The sequence below is a fragment of the Serinus canaria genome, chromosome 23 (assembly GCF_022539315.1).
Source record: "Serinus canaria isolate serCan28SL12 chromosome 23, serCan2020, whole genome shotgun sequence".
Taxonomy (NCBI): domain Eukaryota; kingdom Metazoa; phylum Chordata; class Aves; order Passeriformes; family Fringillidae; genus Serinus; species Serinus canaria.
The window spans coordinates 4,484,322-4,509,438 of NC_066336.1; the positions used below are offsets into that span (position 1 = coordinate 4,484,322).

Sequence of the window (25,117 nt, forward strand, 5' to 3'; positions counted from 1 at the left end):
GACAGCTCCAGGATCCCCTGGCATCAGGACTGGCACTCCCCAATCCATCCCAGGGAGCTCAGGGTCATCATATCCCCAGCCAGAGTGGCCCAAGAACCGGCCCGAGCAGCATCCCTCGGGGACAGGCTGGGGACAGGCAGGGAAGGAGGCACAGACCCACCCGTGTCCACTCTCAGGTGTATTTTTGGGGCAGGATCCACCCGCCCCCGTGATTGCCACGGAGCTGTACAAGCCCCGAGCCCCTCGCCACGGGCACGGCCCCGGCACAGCGGGGGAACACCAGGAACAATATTAACAGCAAATCTGGGGGGCTCGGGGGGCTCGGGGGGCTCAGCCAAAGGGACCCTTGACGTTCTTGGGCTGGAAGAGCGGCTGCTCCATGGGCATGGCCCCCAGGCAATCGGCGGGGCTGCAGTGCCCAGTCTTGCCCGGCTGCCCCGTGGCACCGGGAGGGCCGGGGATGCCAGGGATGCCCTGCTGCCCCACGGGGCCCGGGGGACCCATCTTGCCATAGCCTGGTGGCCCTTGGGGACCTGGAAGAGATGGAGTGAAAGAAGGGTGAGGGGGTGGCAGCAAAGGCCAGGGTGGGGCTGGGGGCTAGGCGGAGGGAGGGGGCTCACCTGGGGGTCCCGGGGGGCCGCTGTCCCCCATCAGCCCCACACCTTTCTCGCCTTTCTCTCCTTTGGCACCTGGCTCACCTGGGGGAGAGGTGGATGGAGAGGAGGGGTGAGAACCTGGCACAGCCACAGCATCCCAGTGCCAGGGACACTGGGAATGAACTGGGAACACTGGGAATGTCCTGGGGACATTGGGAACAGCCCAGGGACACTGGGAATGAACTGGGGACACTGGGAACAGCCCAGGGACACTGGGAATTAACTGGGGACACTGGGAATGAACTGGGGACACTGAGAATGTCTTGAGAACACTGGGAACAGCCCAGGGACACCAGGAACATCCAAGGGACACTGGGAACACCCTCGGGACACTAGGAACACCCCAGGAACATCAAGAACATGACGGGGACACTGGGAGCACCCAGAGACACTTGGAACACTCCAGGGACACCAGGAACATGATGGGGACAATAGGAATACCCCAGGGACACTGGGAAATGTCCCAGGGACACCGGCAAGGTGCTGTGGACTTTGGGAATACCCCAGGGGCACTGGGAAAATGATGGGGACACTGGGAACACTCCAGGGGCACTGGGAACATGATGGGGACACTGGGAACATCACAGGAGCACCAGGAACATCCCAGGGACACCAGGAATATCCCGGTGACACCAGGAACACCCCAGGGGCACTGGGAACATGATGGGGACACCAGAAACACCCCAGGGGCACTGGGAACATGATGGGGACACCGGGAACATCCCAGGGACACCGAGAACATCCTGGGGACACCGGGAACATCCTGGGGACACCAGGAACACCCCAGGGGCACCAGGAACATCCCAGAGACACCAGGACCATTCTGGGGACACCAGGAACATCCCAGGGACACCGGGACCATCTCGGGTACACCGGTTACGCCCTGGGAACAGCACGTACCCCGCATGCCCGGCACGCCCTGCCGCCCCTCTCTGCCAATCTGCCCTGGCATCCCCGGGGAGCCGGGGGGTCCCGGCCGGCCCGGCAGCCCGTCCTTCCCGGGGGGACCGGGCCTGCCCGGGGATGCCACCATCTCCACCGGGAAGTGCAGCCGGGAGGTGTAATACGCCATCCGCTCTGCGGGGACAGGGACCCAGCTCAGCCGGCGGGGACACGGAGAGGGTCCCCGGGCTTGTCACCACCCCCCCGTTACCATCAAACATCTTGTTCAGCTCCTGGCGGATGAACCGCTTGACCTCGTCGTAATTCACCACATCTCCCTGTGGGGACACAAAGGGGACACGCGAGGGGACACGCGAGGGGACACGCGAGGGGCCGCGGCCACTGTGCCCCGCCCCAGGGACAGCGTCCTGCCCCTGACACGGCCACCCACTGTCCTTACCATCATCCCCGGGGGTCCCGGTAGGCCGGGGCTGCCCGCGGGGCCCGGTGAACCCGGGGGTCCCCTCTCCCCCGCGGGTCCCCGCGGCCCCACTGGCCCCATGGAGCCGCTTTTGCCCGGCCCCCCGGGCATTCCGGCTCTGCCCTTCTCCCCGGGGTAGCCCCGCTCGCCGGGGGCTCCAGAGTCGCCCTGTGGACAGGAAAGGTCAGTCCTGGCGTGCTGGGACAGCTGTGGTGGCCGTGGTGGCACTGCCAGGTGTCACAGCCTCACCTTCTGTCCAGCCGGGCCCGCAATGCCCGGTTTTCCTGGGGGTCCCTGGAAAACAGGAGCAGCGTGACAGGGATGTCCCCTCCTGGGGACACCCCAACCTGCCAGAGGATGACAAAATCTGTGTCCAGCAGGGCAGGAAGGCTCCAGAGAACCCTGCTCACCTCCTTCCCAACGGGTCCATCCGGTCCCTGCTCTCCCTGCGGGGACAGAGAGCGGCAGCGTGAGGTGGTGACACCACGGGGCCACCCCCGAGGTCCCCACCTCCAGGGTACAGGGTCCTGCTGTGCTCACCGGTGGTCCCGGGTGTCCCGGGGGTCCTGGCTGTCCTGGCATTCCCGGCAGACCCCGCTCGCCCACGGAGCCGCGCTCGCCCTTCAGCCCCTGCAGAGAGGAGGGACCGGGAGCACCGGGAGCACTGGGAGCACCGGGATCACGCGATCCCAAACCCGCTCGTCCCCACCCCAAATCCCCCCCCAAAGCTCCAGCCCTGCCACTACTCACCACCCCAGCGAGGCCAGCGGGCCCTGGCTGTCCTGGGCTGCCAGGGGGACCCTGGGGACAGAGACAGTGGGGTCAGCTGGGGGTCACAGGTGGTGTCCCCACTCCCTGTCCCCAAGGGATCCCCCCATCACGGGGACAGCAACTTACGATGAGCCCTGGGGGTCCCTGTCGGCCTTGGGGTCCCATGGGTCCGGGGTCGCCCTGAGGAAGGCAAGGTGAGGAGGAGGAGGAGGAGGAGGAGGAGGAAGGGGGTGGTGACAAGGGGGTGCCCAGGGGTCGCCCAGCCCTCGCTCACCTCAGCTCCCGGCCGGCCCGTGCTGCCCGGGGGGCCGGGTTTGCCACAGTCACCCTAAAAGGAGGAAGGGACATCACGGGCAGAGCAGTGAGTGGGGAGTCCTGGCCAGGCCTGAGGTCCTTGGGGATGTCACCAGGCAGTGTCACCATGGCTCACCTTCGGTCCTGGGAGCCCTGGGTGTCCTGTCTTGCCCTTGAAGCCCTGGAGAGAGAAAAGAGCTGGGTGGGGGTCCCAGGCTGCTGCCAAGTGACCCTGACCCTGCAGTGCTAGCCTAGGGCCACCACCCTCAGGGGACAGTCCTGGCTCAGGGGAGCTCGGCTTGGCTGCCAGGCACAGAGCACTAGGGAGAGGTGACAAGGAGGGCTGCCACTCACCGGAGGACCCATCATCCCTGGTGGCCCGGGGGGACCGGGGTCACCCTGGGGAGAGAGACAAGGGTTGGGGGTGTCCTGGGGGGTGCAGGGGGCTGCCCCCCAGCAAAACCCCGAGAGCTCCAGAGCCTCACCCTCAGCCCTGGCTTGCCATCCTTGCCATCCAGTCCTTCCAAGCCAGCAGGGCCCTGTGGGGACAAGGTGACAGTGACAGAGGGAGGCTGGCACTGGGGAGCTCTGGGCGTTCCTGAGGGACTTGCTCAGGGCACGCCAGGCCATGGGAACAGATCCCTGGGGATGGGAACAGATCTCAGGGAATGGGAACAGATCCCTGAGGATGGAACAGATCCCAGGAATGGGAACAGATCCCTGGGGATGGGAACAGGTCCTTGGGAATAGGAACAAGTCCTTGGGGATGGGAAAAGATCCTTGAGAATGGGAATAGATCCCAGAGAATGGGAACAGATCCTGGGGATGGGAACAGATCCCTGGGGATGGGAACAAACTCCAGGAAATTGGAACAGGTCCCTGAGGATGGGAACAGGTCCCTGGGGATGGGAACAAACTCCAGGAAATTGGAATAGGTCCCTGGGGATGGGAACAGGTCCTTGGGAACAGGAACAGGTCCTTGGGGATGGGATCAGGTCCAGGGGATGGGAACAGCCAGTGCTGCTCCCAGGAGCACCCGAGGGTGACACGTGGGGTTCCTTACCTGGATTCCAGGGGGTCCAGGGGGCCCGGGGGGCCCTGGCATCCCCGTGGGGCCTCGCATGCCCTCGCTGCCCTGCAAGAGCCACAGCAGGTGACAGGCACGGCAGGGCCACCAAAGGCGGGCACAGCCCGAGGGACAGGCGGGGACACCGCAGAGCCGCTGCCCGGTGGCACCTGTCCCTGGCACTCACCTTCTCTGCCACAGGCCCTGGTGGCCCGGCTGGACCAGCCTTTCCCGGGAAACCAGGCGGGCCCTAAAGAGGAGAGGGATGCTGGGTGAAGGGGGACCCCAGCCCGTAAATCCCGCTCTTTCCTGGCTGGATTTAATGGGATCGATCCAGGGCTGCTCCCTGCTCCTCACCCCACTGGTGTCCCCCTTGTGGAACCCCCTGTCCTGCGGGGACACGGGGACACACAGCCAGGAGTGGGGTCCAGCTCCCAGGGAGCTGGAACTCCCAGTGGGGTTTACTCAGAATTCCCGGTGGGGTTTACTCAGAATTCCCAGTGGGATTTACTCAGAATTCCCATGGGATTTACTCTGAATTCCCAGTGGGATTTACTCAGAATTCCCATGGGATTTACTCAGAATTCCTAGCGGAATTTACTCAGAATTCCCAGTGGGATTTACTCAGAATTCCCATGGGATTTACTCAGAATTCCCTTGGGATTTACTCAAAATTCCCATGGGATTTACTCAAAATTCCCAGTGGGATTTACTCAGAATTCCCAGTGGGATTTACTCAGAATTCCCAGTGGGGTTTACTCAGAATTCCCATTGGGGTTTACTCAGAATTCCCATTGGGGTTTACTCAGAATTCCCAGTGGGATTTATTCAGAATTCCCAGTGGTATTTACTCAGAATTCCCAGTGAGATTTACTCAGAATTCCCATGGGATTTACTCAGAATTCCCAATGGAGTTTACTCAGAATTCCCATAGGATTTACGCACCGGTGGTCCCGGGAAGCCAGGCTGGCCCTGGAAACCCTGAGGAGAGACAGGAGCTGAGCTGGACCCCAGAGCCCACGGGGGTCCTGGGGGTCCTGTCCCCTTTGGGGACACTCACCTGGTCCCCCTTCTCTCCGGCGCTTCCCGGGAGCCCACGCTCACCCCTGGGACCCTGCGGAGAGATGGGATGGAGTGGTGGGAGCACCCCAAAACCCCCCCAGCACCCCAAAACAGCCCCCAGGGTGGGCACCTACCGCTGGCCCCACGGGACCGGGCAGCCCGTCCACGCCGGGGGGCCCCTGGAAGGACGGGAATAGAATCAGGTGGAAGGTGCCAGCCCTGGTGCCCACAGAGAGAGGGCACCTAGGGCAGCCCCCAGCCCCAGTGCCCCCAGAGCAGGGCCCTGAGGGACTCACCAGCTCCCCTTTCTCTCCGGGGGGACCCACGTAGCCTCGCTCGCCTTTGATGCCCTGGGAAGGAAGGGACAAGGCAGGGACAGGGGGCGTGGATGGGACACGGCACAGGGATGGCATTTGGGGCATGGGTGGGACAGGGGGCATGGATAGGACATGGGGTACAGGTGGGACATGGGGCATGGATAGGACATGGCACAGAGATGGGATCTGGGGCATGGGTGGGACATGGGGCATGGATAGGACATGGCACAGGGTTGGGATTTGGGGCATGGGTGGGATTTGGGGCAGGGTTAGGACACAGGGGCTGGCAGGAGCTGCCTGGTCCCCCCAGTACTCACAGGAAGGCCGGGGGGCCCCGTGGCCCCGGGGTAGCCAGGTTGTCCAGGAGGTCCCTGTGTGTGAGGGTGGTGACTTTGAGCCACGTTCAGTGCCCCAGCCAGGTGCCAACCCCCACGGGCCAGCAGTGTCCCCCTGTCCCCTCGTCCCACAGCACTCACCGGCTCCCCTTTGGCTCCGGCCAGCCCAGCAGGGCCACGCTCCCCTTGGAGACCCTTTGTGGGGAGAAGAGAGGAGATGCAGGGGGGGTCTCCTGCAGCCCCTCCCGGGGCTGTGTCCACCTGGCAGCAGGACCGGGGCACAGCCCCTGGGCTCTGTGACCTCTGCCAGCCTGCTGGGACCTTGCCTGGGCTCCCTCCACCCCTGCAGGCACCGGGGTCAGTGCCCAGGCGTGGTGGGGACGCTCAAACCCTGGTGCCACAGAAATGTCAGCCCTGGGGGGGCTGCGTGGGGTGCCCAGCTCTGGCTGCAGACCCCAGCTCCAGCCTGGTGCCCCCCGTCCTCCCAGGGGGACACGGGGACGGCCCGGAGCGCCATGGGGACCTCCGGGGTGGGTTAGTGGGGTGAGTGACGTGGTGCCGAGGTGACAGAGAACGACAGGACACGCTGGCACACCGCAGAGCACGGCCCACAGAGAGCCCCAGAGAGGCCCTGGGGTGACGGTGACATTAGTGGACGAGGGGACACGAGCGGGAGCGCAGGATCCTCCGAGAGCCGCCGGCACAGCCCCACCACCAGCTCCTGTGGGGAGCGAGCAGGGGGCAGCAGGAGGGCGGAGATGGAGATGGAGGTGAGGATGAAGATGGAGATGAAGATGGAAGTGGTGATGAAGGCTGAGTGACCACACAGGAGTGAGGAGGAGGAGGAGGAAGAGCCCAGGTCACACACAGGATCCTGCTGGTCCCCACCAAGGGTGACCCTGGTGACCATCAGGGACGCTGTGACGGGTCACCTGGCCCAGGTGGCACCTCCCTGGCACACCTGGAGCCGCGCCAGCTCCCGCGGTGCCACGGGGACCCAGTAGGTGGCGAGTGCCAGCAGCAGGTCCCTGAACTGAGGAAGACCATCCCCAATAAACCCGGGTCCCCTGGGACCCCCTGCTTTGGGAGGGAGGAGCGGGAATGGGGGATGGAGATGGATGGAAGGGGCGGGGCAGCTGCGCTGCGGCTGTCCCCAGCAGGGACAGGGACAGGGACAGGGGACACAGCCAAACCAAGCGGCAGCGACACACGGGCACAGAGCGGAGCCGTGCTGGGTTCTTACGGGCAGTCCGGGCGTTCCAGGAAAGCCTGGGGGGCCCTGAGGGGAGAAACAGGGAGGTCACAGCTTGGAGGAGCCTGGCCTGAGCCCTGGGGGTGCCACAGAGCTCCTGCTCCACCTCCGGGCCGGCAGCAGCGTCACCTCCTTCTCCAGCCTCCCTGGGGACATCCGTGGGGACATCCGCGCCATGCCACATCACGCCTGTGCCTCGCCGTGGCCAAGGCCCTCTGCCCATCACCACGGCCTCAGGGCAGGGTGCCAGGCCCCTTTGGCAACCTGCTTGGAGGGGCTGCAAGCCCCCCAGACCCCCCCCCCACCCCCCAGCCCGGGCAGGGGTACTCACGATGGGTCCAGGTGGTCCTGGGGGTCCGCGCAGCCCTGGGGAGCCCTGGGAGGGGGAGGGGGGTGCCAGGTGTGACCACCGAGGTGGGGACAGCACCAGGGGACGTGCCACAGTGCCCAGGAAGGGCTGGGGGGGCAGGGGTGGCGGGGGGGGGGCTCACCCACCTGCTCTCCTCGCTCTCCTGGGACCCCCGGGGCTCCCGGCAGCCCGGGGTGACCCGCGCAGTCAGGGCTGTCACCCTGCAGGGCGTGGGGACACATCAGGACCCCGAGGTGGCACTGAGCCCTGCCAAGCCTCCCCCAAAGCCCCCAGAGCTGGGGGACAGTCCTGGACGGCCAGCAGGGAGCGTCCCTGGGGAGCAGGGGGTGGCACTCACCCGAGCCTCCTCCGCTCGCGGGAGCTGCGCCAGGCACTGCCAGAGAACCCCCGGTGTCACCCAGCTGTGACAAAGGGCCAGCCTGTCCCCTCCCCGGGGTCCCTGCTGGGGCTGTGCCCACATTCCCAGAGGGGACAGCGTCCCCAGACGGCGGCACTTCCCCCCACTGCCACCAAATCCAAATTCCCGGGACTCGGGAGGGACTTGGGAGCGTCTCTCCAATCCCACAGATCCAGGGGGTGTCAGGTACCCAAATCCCCACCCAGAAACTCACCCTGGCACAGTTCTCGCTGCCAGGGGTGCCTGGCATGGATGCCCCCATCCCCCTCCTTCCCCTCCACCCCAACTGCCACCAAATCCAATTCCCCAGGAGTCGGGAGTGTCTCTCCAACCCCACAGATCCAGGGGGTGTCAGGTACTCAAATCCCCACCCAGAAACTCACCCTGGCACAGTTCTCGCTGCCAGGGGCACCTGGCATGCCCCCATCCCCCTTCTCCCCCTCCACTGCCCCAGGAGCTTCCAGGGCTGCCTGCAGCTGGGCACAGTCCCCGCAGAGAGTCTGGAAAAGGGAGGAAAAGGGCACTCAGGGGTGCCCCGAGGGGTGCCCAGGGCACGAGGGTGACCCCATGCCCACCCCCTCACCTTCAGCACCTCGATGTTCCTCTCAGCCATGACGGCCAGAGGTCCCTGGAAGAGAGGGAGGGATGGAGGGATGGATTGTCCCTGCCACGGGGACAGGGGACATTGCCACTGGAATTGTCACCACCTACCAGGTCTCCAGCCGGTCCGGGCAGTCCGGGCAAGCCGTTGTGTCCTGGCATTCCCTAAATCCAGGGGAATATTCAAACCCTGCCCTGACAGCTCAGGATGGGCCCAGCTCTCCTCTCCCACCGCTCACCTGGCGACCGGGGGCACCTGGCGGCCCGGGGGGGCCGGGAGCTCCGGGGGGGCCCTGCAAGACCCCAAAAAGCAATCAGAGAGGGGTGAGGGGGCAGGGGTGAGGGGGTGGCAGGGCTGGCACCGACCTGCGGGCCGGGCTGGGGCTGCCAGGACATCCCGGTCCATAATCCTGGCGCTCCCTGGGGGTGAGAGAATCCCAAAGGGTGAAACGGTGCCAGGGATGCCCCTGAGGGTGGCACGGTGCCAGGGGAGGTGACACTCACCGGCATCCCGTTGTAGCTGGGGTCCTGGCGAGGGCTGGAGGGGCAGGAGCACTCGCCGGGGTCTCCCTGTGGGCACAGGGGGTGAGGGCAGGGAGGGTTTGGGGTGGCACGGGGGGCACGGCTCCACCCGGACCCCGACTCACCTTCTCTCCCTGGGCACCCTTCTCCCCCTGCCAGAGGAAAACGGAGATGGGTGTTAGGGCACCCTCCAGTGCCCCCCACCCACCGTGTGACCCCCCAGACACCCTGGCACACCCCCCTGGCACCCCCCCCACCTACCGGCTGCCCGCTGGAGCCGGGGAGCCCCCGCTGCCCCTCGGGGCCCTGCGAGGAAGAGGAGGGTGAGGGAAGTGCCTGGCTGGACCGGGATCAAGGTGCCAGCAGGGTGGCACTGCCCACCCTCCAGGGCAGGACCTACCGGTGGCCCTGTGACGCTGCTCCCTGGTGGCCCAGGGGGTCCCGTGGCACCTTTGGGGCCAGGAGGTCCCTGCAGAGGAAGGACAGCAGGAATGGGCAGCACGGGGCACACCGAGGCCTGGGGGACGCTCCCTTACCTTGGCACCTTTCTCTGCTGCCATCCCCGGGGGTCCCTGCGGTCCGGGGGGGCCCTGGGGGCAGGACAGGGTGTTGGTTCCCCCCAAGGAGGGGACAATGTCTCCCCAGAGCCACCACAAGCCACACAGAGGGCTGGCAGGGGTGTGACCCCATCGCCCAGGGCTGGGCACCCCAAACCTCCACCCCAAACCCCAAACCCGCACCCCAAACCCCCACCCCACAACCCCAAACCCCAAACTCCAAACCCCCCCCCCAAACCCCCACCCCAAACCCCAAACTCCAAACCCCCACCCCCAAACCCCAAACCCCAAACCCCCACCCCAAACCCCCACCCCAAACCTCAAACCCCCACCCCAAACCCCCACCCCAAACCCTACTCACAGGGGGTCCGGGGGGTCCGGGGCTCCCGGGGTCTCCCTGGGAAAAGCAGAGTGTGTGAAAGCCACCAGAGCCACCCGGCAGGGGACAGCAGGGGACAACACAGGCACCCCAAAACCCACCTGTGGTCCTGGCTGGCCGATCCCCCGCGGGCCTGGCTCACCCTATGGACACAGAGGGGCACTGAGGTGTCCCCAAGACCCCACTGGGGACACAGAGGGGCACTGGAGTGTCCCCAGGACCCCACAGAGGGGCACTGAGGTGTCCCAGGACCCCACTGGGGGCACAGAGGGGCACTGAGGTGTCCCCAAGACCCCAGACCCTGCCCCCCACTCACCTGCAGCCCCTTGGGCCCGGCAGGACCCCGCACCCCCGGCAGCCCCGGCTTGCCCTAAAACACAGCAGGGTGACCCCGAGGGCATGGTGCCAGCGGGCTCTGTCCCCTCTGTCCCGTGGGGAGGGGACACTCACGGCTCTGCCCGGCTGGCCCACGCCCGGAGGGCCCTGCTCCCCCTTGGGCCCGGCTTTTCCCGGGATGCCCACGGCGTCCGGGAGGTGCCCGAGCACGGCGGGGTGAGGCTCACACGGCTCTCCCTGCAGGGAGGGGACAGGAGAGGGATGGAGGGGTGGGTGACACCGTGGGGACAGGGTACAGCTGCCCAAATTGTGGGGCTCTCACCTTGTCACCTTTGGGGCCGGCTGGTCCCCTGATGCCAGGCTCACCCGACAGCCCTGGCACGCCGGCCGTGCCCGGCGTGCCCGGGTCCCCCGGGCTGCCAGCGTCGCCCTGGCAAAGAGAGGGGACAAAGCTGGCGCGGGGAGGGAGGGGACACAAGGCACACAGAGGTCACAGCGCCCTGTGCCAGCACTGAGCCACCCCAGCCCCTCTCACCTTCTGTCCCTTCTCGCCAGGCTCGCCGGGTCTGCCCTGGGGAAACGCAGCAATGGGTCAGGGTGGGGCATCCCCCCCAACATGGGCACGGCGGGCACGGGGGGCACTCACCGCTCTGCCCGGGGGGCCACCAGGACCCCTTTCACCCGATGGCCCTGGCACTGCCACCGCTGTCGCCGTCCCTTGGAGGGCTTGAGGGGTGGGAGGGCACTGCCCGCATTGGTCACCCTGCAGGGGGACATCCAGCTGGGAGGTGGCCTTGGGGACCCGGACACGGCCCCCTGCCCTCCCCACCTCAGCGCTGTCCCATGCTTGGGTCTCAGCAGGGACAGGGCAGGGACAAGGACAGGGGTGTCCCCAGTGCTGTGCTCACCTTCTCTCCCTTGAGCCCCCTCACACCTGGGTCTCCCTTCTCTCCCGGCATTCCCTGCACGGAGAATCCACAGCACAGGTGACACCAAGGTCCCCAAATTCGGCTGTGACCCCCCTGAGCCCCCACAATGTCCCCACTCACCGGTCTGCCCGTGGCTCCCACGTGGCCACTGTCCCCCTGAAAGGGAGCAGGGCCAGGATCAGAGTTGGGCTCGGGATCAGCCAAGCCTGCCCCGCCCCCACGGGACCATCCAGCCATTCCCGCTCCCCCCAGGGATGTCCAGAGGGGACAGGGGTCACTCACCTTGTCACCCTTGATCCCGGCCAGCTCGGACAGCCCCACCTGACCCTGCTGGACACCCGAGTGGTCACTGCAGAGCACCCCGCGGTGTCACCCCGCCCCGGGAGAGGGGGGTCCCACCCCGCTACTCACCGGCAGCCCCGGGTCCCCCTCGAGGCCCTCGGCGGGGCCGCGGCGCAGCGCGGCGAGGACACGGAGGTCACAGGGCTGGCACGAGTCCCCCTGGGATGGCAGCAGGGGACAGCTCAGGGGGCTGCAGGGGCCGGGCAAGGCGCGGCACAGAGGGTCACACACTCACCTTGTCCCCTTTCATCCCCTGGATGCCGGGATCGCCCTGGCAAGGAAAAGCAGGAGCTGGGCGCTGCTCGGTGTCCCCAAGCTGGAGATGGGGACAAGCCAGCCCGGCCCGTGTCACCTACCCTGTCCCCTTTGGGTCCTGCGGGGCCGGGTGTGTCCTGGGAAGGTGGAACAGAGGGAACATCAGGGCTGCTGAGGTGACACCGCTCTGCCCTCCGCCCCTCCTGTCCCCGGGTTCAGACTCACCGAGACCCCGTCCCTGCCGGGCGCTCCGGGCTCTCCCCGCGGCCCCGGCTGGCCGGGAATTCCGATGGCACCGAGCGTCCCCTCGGTGGGACACACCTGGCACGGCTCACCCTGCCCGGTGGCAGCAGTGACACAGAGGCTGGGGCTCTGCGCCGGGTGTCCCAGGCAGCCCCAGGGCCGGGGGATGTGCCCGCGGCCACCGTGTCACCACAGCCACCGTGTCACCGCACCCACCCTGTCACTGCACCCACTGTGTCACCCGCACCCACCGTGTCACTGCACCCACCGTGTCACCGCAGCCACCATGTCACCTGCACCCACCTTGTCTCCTTTAGGCCCCAGCACTCCAGGGAGACCCTGCGGGAGCAAAGTGGGGACGGGGCTGCTTCAGGGAGGCCACGCTGTGCCCCAGCAGTGCCACCCAGCACCCTCAGCTGGCCACCAGCCACGTCATGGGGTGATCCCAGCCCCGAGTGACACTCACGTTTTCCCCAAAGCTCTGTCAACTCCTGCTTTTCCCAAATCTCTCTCAGCTCCCAGTTTCCCAAAGCCTTCTCAGCTCCCAGTTTCCCAAAGTCCTCTTGACTCCCACTTTTCCCAAAGCCCTTGGCTCCCGGTTTCCCAAAGCCCTCTCAGTTCCCACTTTTCCCAAAGCCCTCTCGGCTCCCACTTTTCCCAAAGCTCTCTCAACTCCTGCTTTTCCCAAAGCCCTCTCAGCTCTGGGTTTCCCAAAGTCCTCTTGACTTTTCCCAAAGCCCTCTCAGCTCTGGGTTTTCCAAGCCCTCTCAGTTCCCGCTTTTCCCAAAACCCTCTCGGCTCTGGGTTTTCCAAAGCCATCTTAGCTCCCGCTTTTCCCAAAGCCCTCTCAGCTCCCGCTTTTCCCAAAGCCCTCTCAGTTCCTGCTTTTCCCAAAGCCCTCTCAGCTCCTGGGCTCGGATCCCGGCCACTCTCCGGCCAAGCAGCCCCGACCCCGAGCCAAAAACCCGGCCCTGACCCCGGCTTTGGCTCCTGGCTCTGCTACTCACGGGTGTCCCAGGCGATCCTCCGGGTCCAGGAGCTCCCGGGCTGCCCTGGAGCCAGAGATGGGAAATCCTGAGCTCAGCAAGGGGGACACCGCAGCCCTGAGTGACACCCCTGTACCCCCCGGGGGTGTCCTGCCCCCCAAGCCAGGCCCTTGGGCCACCCAGAGGGGTTGATGGCTGCAGCTTAGCCCTGGTGGATCCGGCTCTGGATGGGATTCCCAGGACAGCCCCCTGCCCTGCCAGGGACATGGGACCCCTTCCCTGCACTCACCTTCTCTCCCTTTGCACCTGGAGGGCCACCAGGGTCACCCTGAAAGGGACAAAGGGAGGTGTTAGACCTGCTGGGGTGCCCTGGCCAGCCAGCTCTGGCTGTGGGGTGGCACCTTGTCCCTGCCATGGCAATGCCCACCATGGGGACACCGCCTTGCCAAAGGGCTCCTCACCGGCTTCCCTGGAATGCCAACCCCTGGAGAGCCTGGCTTGCCCGGGGGTCCTGGTTCACCGGCCAACCCCTCCGGTCCCACGAGGCCGGGGTCACCCTGGAGGACAGAGGGGGGGTGTGGCAGTGCTGGCAGTGCCACCAGGTGCTCCATCTCCCACCTGTCACCCCCAAATCCCCAGGTACCTTCTGGCCCTTGGGTCCCACCACGCAGATCTCTCCAGGCCGGCCCTGCCAGGAGGGGAGTGGGGTGTGAAGGCTCCTGTGGCCAGAGCCCCCTGGCCTGGGGGATGCCCAGGGGTGCCCAGGGGGTGCCCAGGTACCCCCCAGCACTACTCACATCACGCCCAGGGCGCCCTGGCTTGCCCTGCAGTCCCCCATCGCCCTTCTCACCCTTCTGGCCCTGCAGGACACACAGATGTCACCTCTGGTGTCACCCGTGGTGTCACCCAAGCTACCTAGGTTGGTACTGGCAGGTCCTGGCACCTCTGCCACCATCCCAGGTGTCCCTGCCGCCACGCCAGGACCCCCAGGTGGGCTGGACTCACCTTCTGCCCCTCAGTGCCAGCTGGCCCTGGGAGTCCCTGCACGGGAAAAAGGGGACAAAGAGGGTGCCCAGGTGGGCTCGAGAGGGTGCCCAGGTGGGCTCAAGAGGGTGCCCAGGTGGGCTCCTGCAGGGTCACCTCCTGCTCCTTTCATGCCCACACAGAGCTGGACCTGCCGAGCTGCACCCACCCCCCCCAGCCCAGGGCAGGGGGACCCCACAGCTTGTCCCCAAGTGTCACTTACCACCTGCCCACGCTGGCCCTTCTCACCCCGCGGCCCCTCGGCGCACTGGGAGGAGGAGGAGGAAGAGGAGGAGGAGGTGAGAGGGGAGGGAGGGATGGGGAGGGGGCTTTGGGGAGGGTCTGGGGGGTCTCACCTGCACGGGGCCGCCGGGGTGGGTGCGCACACAGTCCATGCCCTGCGGAGGGGGGAGGTGGCTCAGGGACAGGGGGGGTTTGGGGACAGGGGCACCCCCGGGGTGCTGGGGACCCTGCAGGGAGCAGCTCCCCAGCAGAAGGGGACAGGCCAGGGACACAAGAGACACCAGGGACACTCACACGGTCACCCTTCTCCCCTTTGCCACCAGCTGTGCCAGGGAGGCCCCGCTCACCCTTGGTGCCCTGCAAGAGAGGGAGGGAGGGTGACAAAGGGGCACAGGGTGGGGCACAAAGGGGCACAGGGTGGGGGACAAAGGGGCACGGGGCGGGGACAAACAGACACAGACTGGCAGAGGGTGGGTGACAAACGGGCACAGGGTGTCCCCACATCCCCGTGCGTGCGTGCCCACAGCTCCTGGCAGGGATGCTCTGGCACAGCATTCCCACATTCCTGCTGGAGCTCTGGGTGTCCTGGGGGATGACAAACCAACCTTTGGACCTGGGGGACCAAGGGTGACCTGTGGAGACAGGAGAAGGGTGTCACCCAAGGTGGCAGCACAGAGCCCTGAGCCCACCACAGTCCCCACTGTCCCAGCACTCTGTCCCCAAGTGCCACCATGGGACATGAGGTGTCCCAATGGCCGCCACTCTCCTGCCACCCACCACCACCACCCAGCCAGAGGTTGCAGTAGGAATGGGGCCACATCTGGAAAGGATCAGGGGCCTTCCAGATGTTGCAGGGCCAGGAGGAGCTGGGGGGTCGTGGGGGGCTGGTGACAGCACCGCGGTGGCTTTTGCCACCCCCAGCTCACAGCCCAGGCTGGCCAGCTCGGGATGCCCATGCCCAGTGCCACACTCACATTTCCTGATGCCATCTGGGGCGAGCAGGGAGGGCACTGGAAGAGACAGGGATGGAAGCTTGGAGCAGCTCCACACACGGCCCGTGGCACCCCTAAACCCCAGGGCACCAAAACCCTTGAGCACAAAAACCCCACAGCATCCCAAACCCCACAGGACTCCAAAACCCCACAGCCCCCCTAAACCCCACAGCACCCCTAAACCCCACAGGACCCCAAACCCCACTGGACACCAAACCCCACAGGACTCCAAAACCCCACAGCACTTCCAAAATCCCACAGGACTCCAAAACCCCACAGCACCCAAAACCCCACAGCACCCCAAAACCCCACAGCACCCCAAAGCCCACAGCACCCAAAACCCCACAGCATTTCAAAACCCCACAGCACCCCAAACCCCACAGGACTCCAAAACCCCACAGCACCCAAAACCCCACAGCACCCAAAACCCCACTGCACCCCAAACCCCACAGCCCCCGCCCCGCTCCCCTGAGCACCCCACACCCGTGGGGATCCCCCAGCAGCTTCTCCCCCATCCCTGGAGCTCCCTGGGCACAGGGAATTCCTGGATGGAGAAGGGAAACTCGGCCGGGTTTCCTCCCTGGGGAGGTGCCAGCTCCTGGCACGCTGTCCCTGCGGATTTGTGGCCTGACCAGGGCTCTGCCCAGCCAAACCGGCCCCATGGCACTGGGGACACCCACACTGGGGACACCACACTGGGGACACCCACACTGGGGACATCCACAGCAAAGGGGACACCCACACTGGGGACACTGGGGACATCCACACTGGGGACACCCACACTGGGGACATCCACACTGGGGACATCCACAGCGCTGGGGACACCCATACTGGGGACACCACACTGGGGACACCCACGGCACTGGGGATGCTGGGGACACCCACACTGGGGACACCCACACTGGGGACATCCACACTGGGGACACCCACAGCACTGGGGACACCCACATTGGGGACACCCTCACTGGGTACACCCACACTGGGGACATCCACAGCACTGGGGACACTGGGGACAGGCAGGGTGTGGCTGTGTCCCCACGGCCTCCAGCCCCCCTGTAGGAATGTGCCCCCTTGGTGGGGTGACAAAACCATCTTTTGTCCCCTTAGAAAGGAAATAAGCTCGGAAGTTTCTCTCCTGGATTAGGTGGAAAGGCACCTCATAGGACCTGGGGGACTTCACCTCAAATTTAAGGATGAGCAATTGGACAGGAGCCAGAAAGTCCCGCCTGAGCAATTTACTAGAAAAAGAGGAGAACAAAGAAACTAATGGCTTTTGTGAGGAGTTTTACTGGGAGCAAGGACCTTTAGGACCTGTAAAGAATTTTGTTGTTTTGCCTTTTACTAAAACACAAAGTTTTAATGAAAGGCAAAACAACAAAACACAGAAGCCACCCTGCTGATTTTATGCCTTCTAAGGCAGCTGAGCTGTCTTGGGTGCTATCCAGATCTCCAAGAGCTTATGAGACCCTAAATCACCCCCCAGCCCAGTCCTCAGCCTGGGACACCCCCACGGTGGGATGAGGGATCCCAGAGCCCTTCAGGGATGAGGAACAGGAGCGCTGGAGACGTTTCCCAGCTCTGGCAGCGCTGTGGAGCAGCTCGGAGGGAACAAAGAGGCCCTTGGCCAGAGCTGGGATGGCTCCAGCAGCAGCACGGAGCCAGTGGGGCCTCAATCCCTGCTCGGGGGAGCAGAGCAGCCGCTCCTCCCGGCGTCCCTGCAGCGCTGGGAGCACCCAGATTGGCAGGGACAGGGCCAGCCTGGGTGTGGGACAGTGGGTGGCACCCTGGGGTGGCACTGGAAGGGGAGCAGGGCTGGCACACGCTCACCTTTTCCTTGGGATCGTCCCTCAGGCTGGTCCTTCCCGAGGTTCTGCCCGGCTCCTGCAGGGAGGGAAGAGCTTGTGGTGGCACCTGCCTGGATCAGCCCAGCCCTGGGCGCTCCTTCTCCTGAATCCTGGGTGGTCCTGCCCGGGCATCCAGGGAGGAGGAGGAGGCAGAGGTGGGACCTTCCTGTCCCTCAGCCCCTCAGGTGACAGACACCTCCCTGGCCAGGTGGGACCTTCCTGCCCAGGTGGGACCTTCCTGTCCCTCAGCCCCTCTGGTCACAGACACCTCCCTGGCCAGGTGGGACCTTCCTGTCCCTCAGCCCCTCAGGTGACAGACACCTCCCTGGCCAGGTGGGACCTTCCTGCCCAGGTGGGACCTTCCTGTCCCTAAGCCCCTCACTCGGGTCACAGACACCTCCCTGGCCAGGTGGGACCTTCCTGTCCCTCAGCCCCTCAGGTCACAGACACCTCCCTGCCCAGCCCCACAGCAGGTGGAAAAAGTGAGGAAGGGATTTTTCCAGGGGCTGGATCAAGGGAATGGGACTGGGATGGGGATGGCACTGGGATGGGATAGGGATGGGGATGGGGACTGGGATGGGGACTGGGATGGGACTGAGATGGGGGACCCAGGATGGGGATGGGGATGGAGATGATGGAGATGGGGTCGGGGATGGGGAGAGGACTGGGACCCGGGATGGGGACGGGGACAGGGCTGGGAACAGGGCTGGGGACTGGGATGAGAGTGGGGATGGAGATGGGCTCAGGGACAGGGACAGGGACAGGATGGGGACCCAGGATGGGGATGGAGATGGGAACAGGGACCAGAACAGGCACAGGGCGGGGATGGAGACTGGGACGGGACTGGGATGGGGATGGGGATGGGGATGGAGATGGGCTCAGGGACAGGGACAGGATGGGGACCCAGGATGGGGATGGAGATGGGAACAGGGACCGGGACAGGCACAGGGTGGGGATGGAGACTGGGATGGGACCCAGCTGGGGCCAGGGTGGCAGTGCCAGAGCTCACGGTGCCCAGCGGCTCCTCCAGGCAGAAGCAGCGGGTGAACACCCTGCCCTCGGGCTGAGGCACCATCTCGATGAGGTTGCTGCTCTGCATCAGCTCTGCTTGCCGGCGAGTCTTGGGCGTTTCTGTCTGGCACTGCAGGGAGACACAGGGTTCAAGGGGAGGCTGCCAGGGGACAGACAGGGCTGTGGGGACAGCCAGCACGAGGCGATGACACAAAGGGGACAGACCTGCCCTCACTGCGCCTCAGTTTGCCCTGTGGGGAAAACCCTGAGCGTGTACAGGGCAGTTCCAGGGTCCGGCTGGGGTTGGGGTGGGGGCACTCAGTGGCACTCAAGGGCACTCAGGGGCCCTCAGGGCCACTCAGGGGTGCTCACGGGTGCTCAGGGGTGCTCACGGGTGCTCAGGGACACTCAGTGGCACTCAGGGACACTCAGGGATGCTCGGGTGCTCAGTGTCACTCAGTGGCACTGAGGGGCACTCATGGGTGCTCAGGGGCACTCACAGGGGCTCAGGAGCACTCAGGGACTCTCAGGGATGCTCAGGGGTGCTCAGGAGCGCTCAGTGGCACTCAGGGACACTCAGTGGCACTCAGTGGCACCAGGGGCACTCAGGGACACTCAGAGGTGCTCAAGGGACACTCAGTGGCACTCAGTGGCACCAGGGGCACTCAGGGACACTCAGAGGTGCTCAGGGGCACTCAGGGAGACTCAGTGGCACTCAGTGGCACCAGGGGCACACAGGGAGACTCAGAGGTGCTCAGGGGCACTCAGGGACACTCAGTGGCACTCAGTGGCACCAGGGGCACTCAGGGGCACTCAGTGGCTCCAGGGGCACTCACCCCACTGGCCGAGATCTCGCAGCACCCCTCCCGCCTGGCCAGCTCGGCGTCGCAGTAGATCTGGGCTTGCTGGATGTCAAACTGCGGCGGGACAGGCCACGGGTGACAGGTCAGGGGCATTCCCGACACCGCGGGCAGAGCCGCCCTGCCCCGGGGGCACTCACCCGGACCGGGGTGCCACGCACAGCGTCCAGCCCCAGGAAGGCGTTGCCCTCCGGGGCCAGCGCTCGCCGCGGCCCCAGCGGCTTGGAGGAGATGGAGGCGCAGTCCAGGTGCGCGGACACGGCGTGGCCCTGCACGGCCAGCGCCACCTTGTGCCAGCGCCCGTCGAACAGCGATGCCACCGCCTTGCCCGCGAAGACGGCGCTGACGAAGGTGGCACCCGGAGCCCGGGCCTGGAACTCCAGGCTTCTCTCAGGGCCATGCACGGACAGGGAGAGCTGGGCACAGAGGGGACAGTGGCACGCTCAGGGACGGCTCCTGGCCGTTCCTGGGGTGTCCCCCCACGTCCCCGGGGTGTACCTGGGGGTATCCATGCCGGTCGGTGACCTGGAAGAGGTACCAGTGCTCCCCGGTGCTGTTCTTCTTCAGCAGCAAGGTGAGGACCAGGGTGAAGGTGGGGGGCAGCCCCCGCGGGAACACCTGCCTGTGGGGACAGCTGTTGGGGTGGCTGGGCACTACTGGGTGCTCTGGGGATGGAGCTGGCACCAACGAGGGTGGCACCCATCCGTAGGGCACTTTCAGGTGGTAACACCACCCCAGCAACCCCCCCACCGTGGGTCCTGCCATGAGCTGTCCCTGCTGGTGGCACCCCAGATGGCACCACAGTGGGCGCTGCCCCACGCTGTGCACCCCAAAGATGCTCCTGCTGGTGTGGCTGCAGTGCCCATGGCCGTGCTCTTATCCCAAAATTTTGTCCCTGGGGAGCTAGGAAATGCATCCATCATGCCCAAGGCAGCTGTGGAGCGTTTCCCAGCTCGCCCACAGCCCATTCAACCACTGGAAACATTTGCTCCGGGCTCTGCTCCGCTCCCGGCCTTGGCTCCACACCCACGGCTTTCCAAGCCACTGCTCTGGAGCTGGACCAAGGGATGGGGACTGGGACAAGGCCAGCGGTGCCCTCTGCTCTCCATGGGGCACGGGGACACCCTGAGAGGACACTGAGGTGGTGGGCACCTGTAGGATCTCACAGCCTGGGCTGTCCCCATGTCCAGACTCCCCAAAGCTGGATTTGGGATGCCAGAAGCCCCCGGCCAAGAGCAACACCAGCCTGGAACCTACACCATCCATCCTGCAGCCATCCAAGGGTTTGGCTGCCCAGGCTGGATCTCCTGGCCCTCTGGAGAGCGCCATGCCCAGCACAGCTCCGTGCCAGCCCCGGGGCAATGTGGGGACACACCGCAGCCATTTCCTGCAGGAGCAGCTCCCGAGGACGTGGATCTGCTCCCGCCTTGCCACGCTGCAGCCTGGCACTGTGGGCACTGTGGATCTGCTCCCTCGCTGCCAGCCCAGGCACTGTGGGCACCAGGGACTGAGGGCACCAGGGCCAGTCGCCCTGTGCCCTCCCAGCAGCCCCCCACACACCCAGCAGTGCCTGCTCAGACCCTCTGGAGCTCATCTGGACCCCGCAGGCTCTGCCAAGAGCAACCACAGAGCAGCCACAGAGCCCTGCTTGCGCAAGGTTTGGCCACCACCCAGCAGAGCCGTGGCAGCCTGGGGCTTACTTTCGAGGAGAAAGGTGTTGGGGCAGCCTCGGTGTCCCCGGTGTCCCCACAGGTGACACGGAGCTGCCTGGCATCCCTGGCACGAGCTAAGGGCAAAGCCCACCCAGCTGCACCCAGACCCCAAATTTACACCTGGGGATGGCCTGGAGGGGCTTTGGGTCACCCGAGGGTCACTCAGGGCCACCTCACAGGTCACCCAAGGCCACGTCATGGGTCACCCAGGGCCACTCACTGCGTGGGCTGGACCAGGGGCACGGTGCCCAGGCGCAGCACCACCAGCCCCCGGGCGCTGCGGATCTTTTTGATGGACGAGATCTTGAGCAGGTCGAACCTTTTAACCAGGTTAAAACCTGCAGGACAGAGCAGGGGACATGAGACAGGCAGGTGACAGTCCCCAGGCAGGTCACAGAGCCCATCCTGGGGTGTCAGGGGATCCCTGAGAGGGTCTTTCCTTACCCGTGACATTCTCATACTTGTCCCCAGCCAGATCCTCGTCCCAGAGCTGCGGGCACAGCTCCCCTGTGAGGCAGATCGCATCGCTCTCACTGCAGTGTCCCCAGGCGTGGTGGGACAAGCAGGGTGGCACCACACAGAGCTCCCCAAGCCCAGGAGGGTCTCGGGGTGCTGCCAGGAGCCAGCCCCGCGAGGCAGCCCAGACCAAGCAAACCCAGCTCCCAGGAAGAGGGAGGAGGGAGGCTGGAGTGCTCCAGGAGCAGCTGGGAGGGGACAGAGCTTGGGAGGGGACAGAGCTGGCCCTGCTGCCTCCCACAGGTGAAATGCTTTCCCCAGCCCTGGCTGTTCTGCCTCCAGACAGCCCCACAGCTGCAATCAGCATCAGGAGACTGGGACGGCTGCCAGGGACACCCACAGCGCCATCGAGATCTGTCCCTTCCTGCCCCATCCCGGGGACAGCTCAGAGCTGGTGGCCCGCAGGGACAGGCGTGAGGGTCCAGCCAGAGGCTGAGGAGCAGGAAATGCCGTGTCAGGAGTGGTCACAGGGGTGCTGCTGTTGCTTGCAGGGATAAATCACGGCTGCAGCAGCACCGAGCCACCTCCAGATGTGCCAGATGTTGGGAGGTGCGAGATAAAGGAGTAAACAAGGGGGTAGGGAGGGAGGGATTTGTTTTGTCTCCGTGCAAAGCGGCCCTGGAGCAGGATGGGCACCAAAGATGCTCCCACCTCTTCCTTGGATGTTCCAGGGGGTCTCTGACCCCCCCAGCCCCTGCCCACCTCTGTCCAAGAGCTTGGCACCACCGTGGCTTGTGGCCCAGACTGGCCACGGGGCCAGCAGTAGTGTGGGGACATGCTCTGGGCATGGGGACCCTAGCCAATGTCACAGCAGGGAATGTCACAGCCGGGTGCAGAGTCCCCTCCCGCCACCGGTGACATCACCCTCAGCAGGGCAGGGGACACCAAGGAGCATAAATCACCCCGGTGCCACCCCTCTGTAGCCTCTCCCAGCCCTGGGAAGGGAAAATCCTGCCTGTCCAACCCTCTGTCCCTCAGGAGAGGCTGGGACACACGAGGCCACTCCATGACGGGCAGCAGGAGCAGGTGACAGTGACAGTGTCCCCTCCTGGGCAAACCCGGGGTCCCCCGGGCCAAGCCACCGCTCCACCCCCACCGACCCTGATGCAACCACGGCGTCGCTTCCAGCAGCTCCTCCCCTGGAGCCCGGGGCTCATCCCACAGGCCGGGGACATCCTGCAGAGCTGGCCTTGGCCACTGTCCCCCTGTCCCCAGCTGCACCTGGACACCCGCCAGCCCTCCACCATCGTGTGGATCATGGCCAAACCTCTTCCGACTCGCAGCTGGAGGCCAAACCTCCCTCGGGAGCTCTGTGCACCCTCACCCTGCCCGGAGCGGTCCTGGCTCACCTGCCCCGCCCGGACCCAGCTCCAGCCGCGCTGCCTTGGCTGTCACCGAGCGTCCCCTGGTCCCAAAGGGGCCGAGCCCCATCCCTCCCCATGGCCAGGGCTGTAGGGGCGGTGTCAGGCTGTCCTGGTTCACTCGGCTCTGCTCTCCCTGGCCCCTGCCCGCGGGGGATGCTGAGCACAGCCCAGGAGCTCAGTCTGGAGCCACCACTCCGGTCCTGGCACGTGGGGACCTGGCACAGCTCACGGTGTCTGCAGCCACCTCTGCTCTGCCACCCCTGGGTCTGAGCCAGCTGTGACAGGGACAGAGGAGGTGGCTCCCAAGCCCTCGGTGGTCCTTACCTTCCGCTGGCAGCAGCTCCTTCCCCTGGCAGGCGCTGATGAGCCCGGCGAGTGCCAGGGCCCAGAGACCCCTCATGGTGCCCGTGGCAGAGGCTCAGGGCCCTCACAGCCACCTGCAAGGGAGACACCTCAAGATGGGCACCTGGTGGCCACCAACCCACGAGGTTGCCCACATCAGGAAAGCCACCAGCATGGAGTGGCACTGACCCTCCTGGCCGTGGCTCGGTGATGTTTTGGGGGTCAGTGTGGCCCCCATCCATCTGCTCTACACCCACCCCAAGCCTCAGCATCCCAGCATCCCTGCGTGTCAAAGGCCAGCACCCAAATTTACTCCAAACACTCAGAAATGCAATGACTGAAGTTCCCCAGAGTGGAGCCAGGCACCTCCTGCGTGCACCCACCCGGGAAGGTCTCACTGCCTCCCGTTCCATCTCCCGGTGCCCTGTGGATCCCGGGGTGTCCCTGCAGGTCACCCCGACCTGGCCCCTCTCCTGCTTCCTGCCACGAGGCAGGCTGGGGCTGCAGCAGGGCCCGGGGCCGGGACAGACTAGACACCTTCGGCTCCGGGGCTGCTGCCAGAGCGGGACCTGCATCCCCGTCCTCCACCCCACGCACAGCCCTCGGGACCCCCGGCAGCGGGGCCACCCCTGCCTTGCCCGCTCGGGGCTCTCTCGCACCCCCAGCTCTTCCCAGGCTCCCAACCCCCCTGTCCGGAGCCACAACCCCTCCACCGATTGTCCCCTGTGCTGCCACTCGGCTCCGCTGGCCTGGTACTGCCCGCACCCACCCCTTCTGCCACCCCCACGCCCCCCGCTCCGCTCCGCAGCTCCCCCCGCCCGCTCCCCGCCTTCCCCGCGCCGCACCCTTCGCACCGGCGGGTCCCCGCGGCCCCGGGGCGTGATTAACTCCGCTGATTAACGGGGAATCCCCCCTCGTCCCGTCCCGTCCCGTCCCGCCGCAGGGCCGGGCTCCGCCGCGCTCCGCCAGCTCCCGGTGCGGCGCTGCCCGGGGCTCACCTGCGCGGGGCTCGGTGGGGACGGGGCTGTCGTGGGGGTGCGGGACACCGGGAACTCCGCCGCGGGACACCGGGAGCTGCCGCGCCGCCCCCGCCGCCTTCCCCGCCTCTCTCCGGGGGGGGCCAAGCCGCCCCCCAAGCGCTGCCCGCCCTCCGCACCAGCTCCCCCCCAACCCGGGGGGGGCCGCCTTCGCATCCCCGCCCTTCTTCTCCTCCTCCTCCTCCTCCTCCGGGCGCCTCCCCCGGTTGCGCCTCCCCTCCCTCCTTCCCCCCTCCGGGCTCTGGACCCCGGCCCAGAAGAGGGGAACCCCAATCCCGGGGGGGTGAGGGGTGTATCCCATTCCCTGGCTGCCACCCCTGTGGAGCGACTCTTCCTCCCCACAGGGAGCTGAGGGCACCCGGTGCTGGCAGCGGTGGTGGCATCGCCGGCCAGCATGTCTGTCCCCAAGGAAGGAGGGTGTCCCTCAAGGATGCTCCTCCACTGGCACGGCCCCGGGCAGACCCCGAGGCACGGGGGAAGCCAGCCCGCTGTGTGACACGGAGCTGCTGTCCCCTCCCTGTGCCTCGGGGTGGCTTGGGGACAGTCTGGCTCAGGGAGAGGTGCCCAGGGTCAGAGCGCCGAGACGGGAGCGCTGCCACCATCCCTGCCGCTGGCACCGCCGCTGCTCCCACGTCCTGCTGATTTCCCAGAGCCCTGCCAAGCCCTGGAGGGATCCGGGCCCATCCCAGCCGGGATGTGCCAGCCTGGAATGCTGCCCTGGGGCCTGCTCCCCATCCTCCTGCTCCCGTGCATGCCAGGCCACCCTGAACCCCAAAACCAGGCAGGGAACAAGCCCAGCTCTTGCAAGTTTGGGTCTGAAGGGTGCAAATCATCCACTGGCATCTCCATGGCTGTGTCACGGCGCTAGGGTGGCGCAGGACACTCAGATGGCCCAGCTGCGTTTTCTCCCAAATTGTGATGGATCTATTCAGGCTGCAGCTTCAGAGCATGGATCTCAATAAACTCGTTAATTAACAACTGCTGCTTATGCAGAGGCAGTAAATAAGCTGTCGTGGGCAACCCCAGCGGCTCGGCTCTGCCAGTCCCGGCTCGGCTCCGCCAGTCCCGGCGACGTGATGACAACGCTCCCTCGAGGTGCCTGCTGAGGTAATTAAGGGTAATTAAAGCAAGTGGGAACGAA

General features: G+C 65.9%; 1 protein-coding gene across 6 annotated transcripts; it reads right to left on the bottom strand.

The window, feature by feature from the left end:
• Positions 1 to 165: 165 nt before the first annotated feature.
• On the bottom strand, positions 166 to 24,070 carry COL16A1 (collagen type XVI alpha 1 chain). 6 transcript variants are annotated; one of them, XM_050983198.1, is made up of 72 exons: positions 23,938 to 24,070; positions 22,922 to 23,034; positions 21,162 to 21,224; positions 20,938 to 21,055; positions 19,504 to 19,627; positions 19,146 to 19,421; positions 18,982 to 19,062; positions 18,144 to 18,275; positions 17,118 to 17,171; positions 15,273 to 15,308; positions 14,904 to 14,930; positions 14,593 to 14,655; positions 14,412 to 14,453; positions 14,279 to 14,323; positions 14,038 to 14,073; positions 13,830 to 13,892; positions 13,676 to 13,720; positions 13,494 to 13,589; positions 13,322 to 13,360; positions 13,054 to 13,098; positions 12,350 to 12,385; positions 12,029 to 12,139; positions 11,905 to 11,940; positions 11,784 to 11,819; positions 11,618 to 11,707; positions 11,489 to 11,536; positions 11,327 to 11,362; positions 11,186 to 11,239; positions 10,924 to 11,040; positions 10,813 to 10,848; positions 10,600 to 10,707; positions 10,392 to 10,514; positions 10,258 to 10,311; positions 10,043 to 10,084; positions 9,924 to 9,959; positions 9,542 to 9,595; positions 9,406 to 9,474; positions 9,267 to 9,311; positions 9,131 to 9,157; positions 8,988 to 9,053; positions 8,850 to 8,903; positions 8,723 to 8,776; positions 8,595 to 8,648; positions 8,467 to 8,511; positions 8,267 to 8,383; positions 7,824 to 7,859; positions 7,612 to 7,686; positions 7,448 to 7,492; positions 7,108 to 7,143; positions 6,006 to 6,059; positions 5,847 to 5,900; positions 5,509 to 5,562; positions 5,347 to 5,391; positions 5,211 to 5,264; positions 5,096 to 5,131; positions 4,338 to 4,400; positions 4,148 to 4,219; positions 3,570 to 3,623; positions 3,439 to 3,483; positions 3,221 to 3,265; positions 3,065 to 3,118; positions 2,917 to 2,970; positions 2,770 to 2,820; positions 2,560 to 2,649; positions 2,430 to 2,465; positions 2,269 to 2,313; positions 1,999 to 2,187; positions 1,810 to 1,876; positions 1,692 to 1,733; positions 1,557 to 1,610; positions 621 to 698; positions 166 to 533 (listed from the first exon to the last, which is right to left on the bottom strand). In XM_050983198.1, the coding sequence occupies exons 2-72, from the start codon at positions 22,995 to 22,997 to the stop codon at positions 331 to 333; spliced, it is 4,740 nt and encodes a 1,579-aa protein (XP_050839155.1). In that variant the 5' UTR covers positions 22,998 to 23,034; positions 23,938 to 24,070; the 3' UTR covers positions 166 to 330. The 6 variants fall into 6 exon arrangements, with proteins under 6 accessions (XP_050839155.1, XP_050839153.1, XP_050839150.1 ...); XM_050983196.1 differs by having other exon boundaries at positions 1,557 to 1,733; positions 11,489 to 11,533; XM_050983193.1 differs by having other exon boundaries at positions 1,557 to 1,733.
• Between the last annotated feature and the right edge of the window lie 1,047 nt (positions 24,071 to 25,117).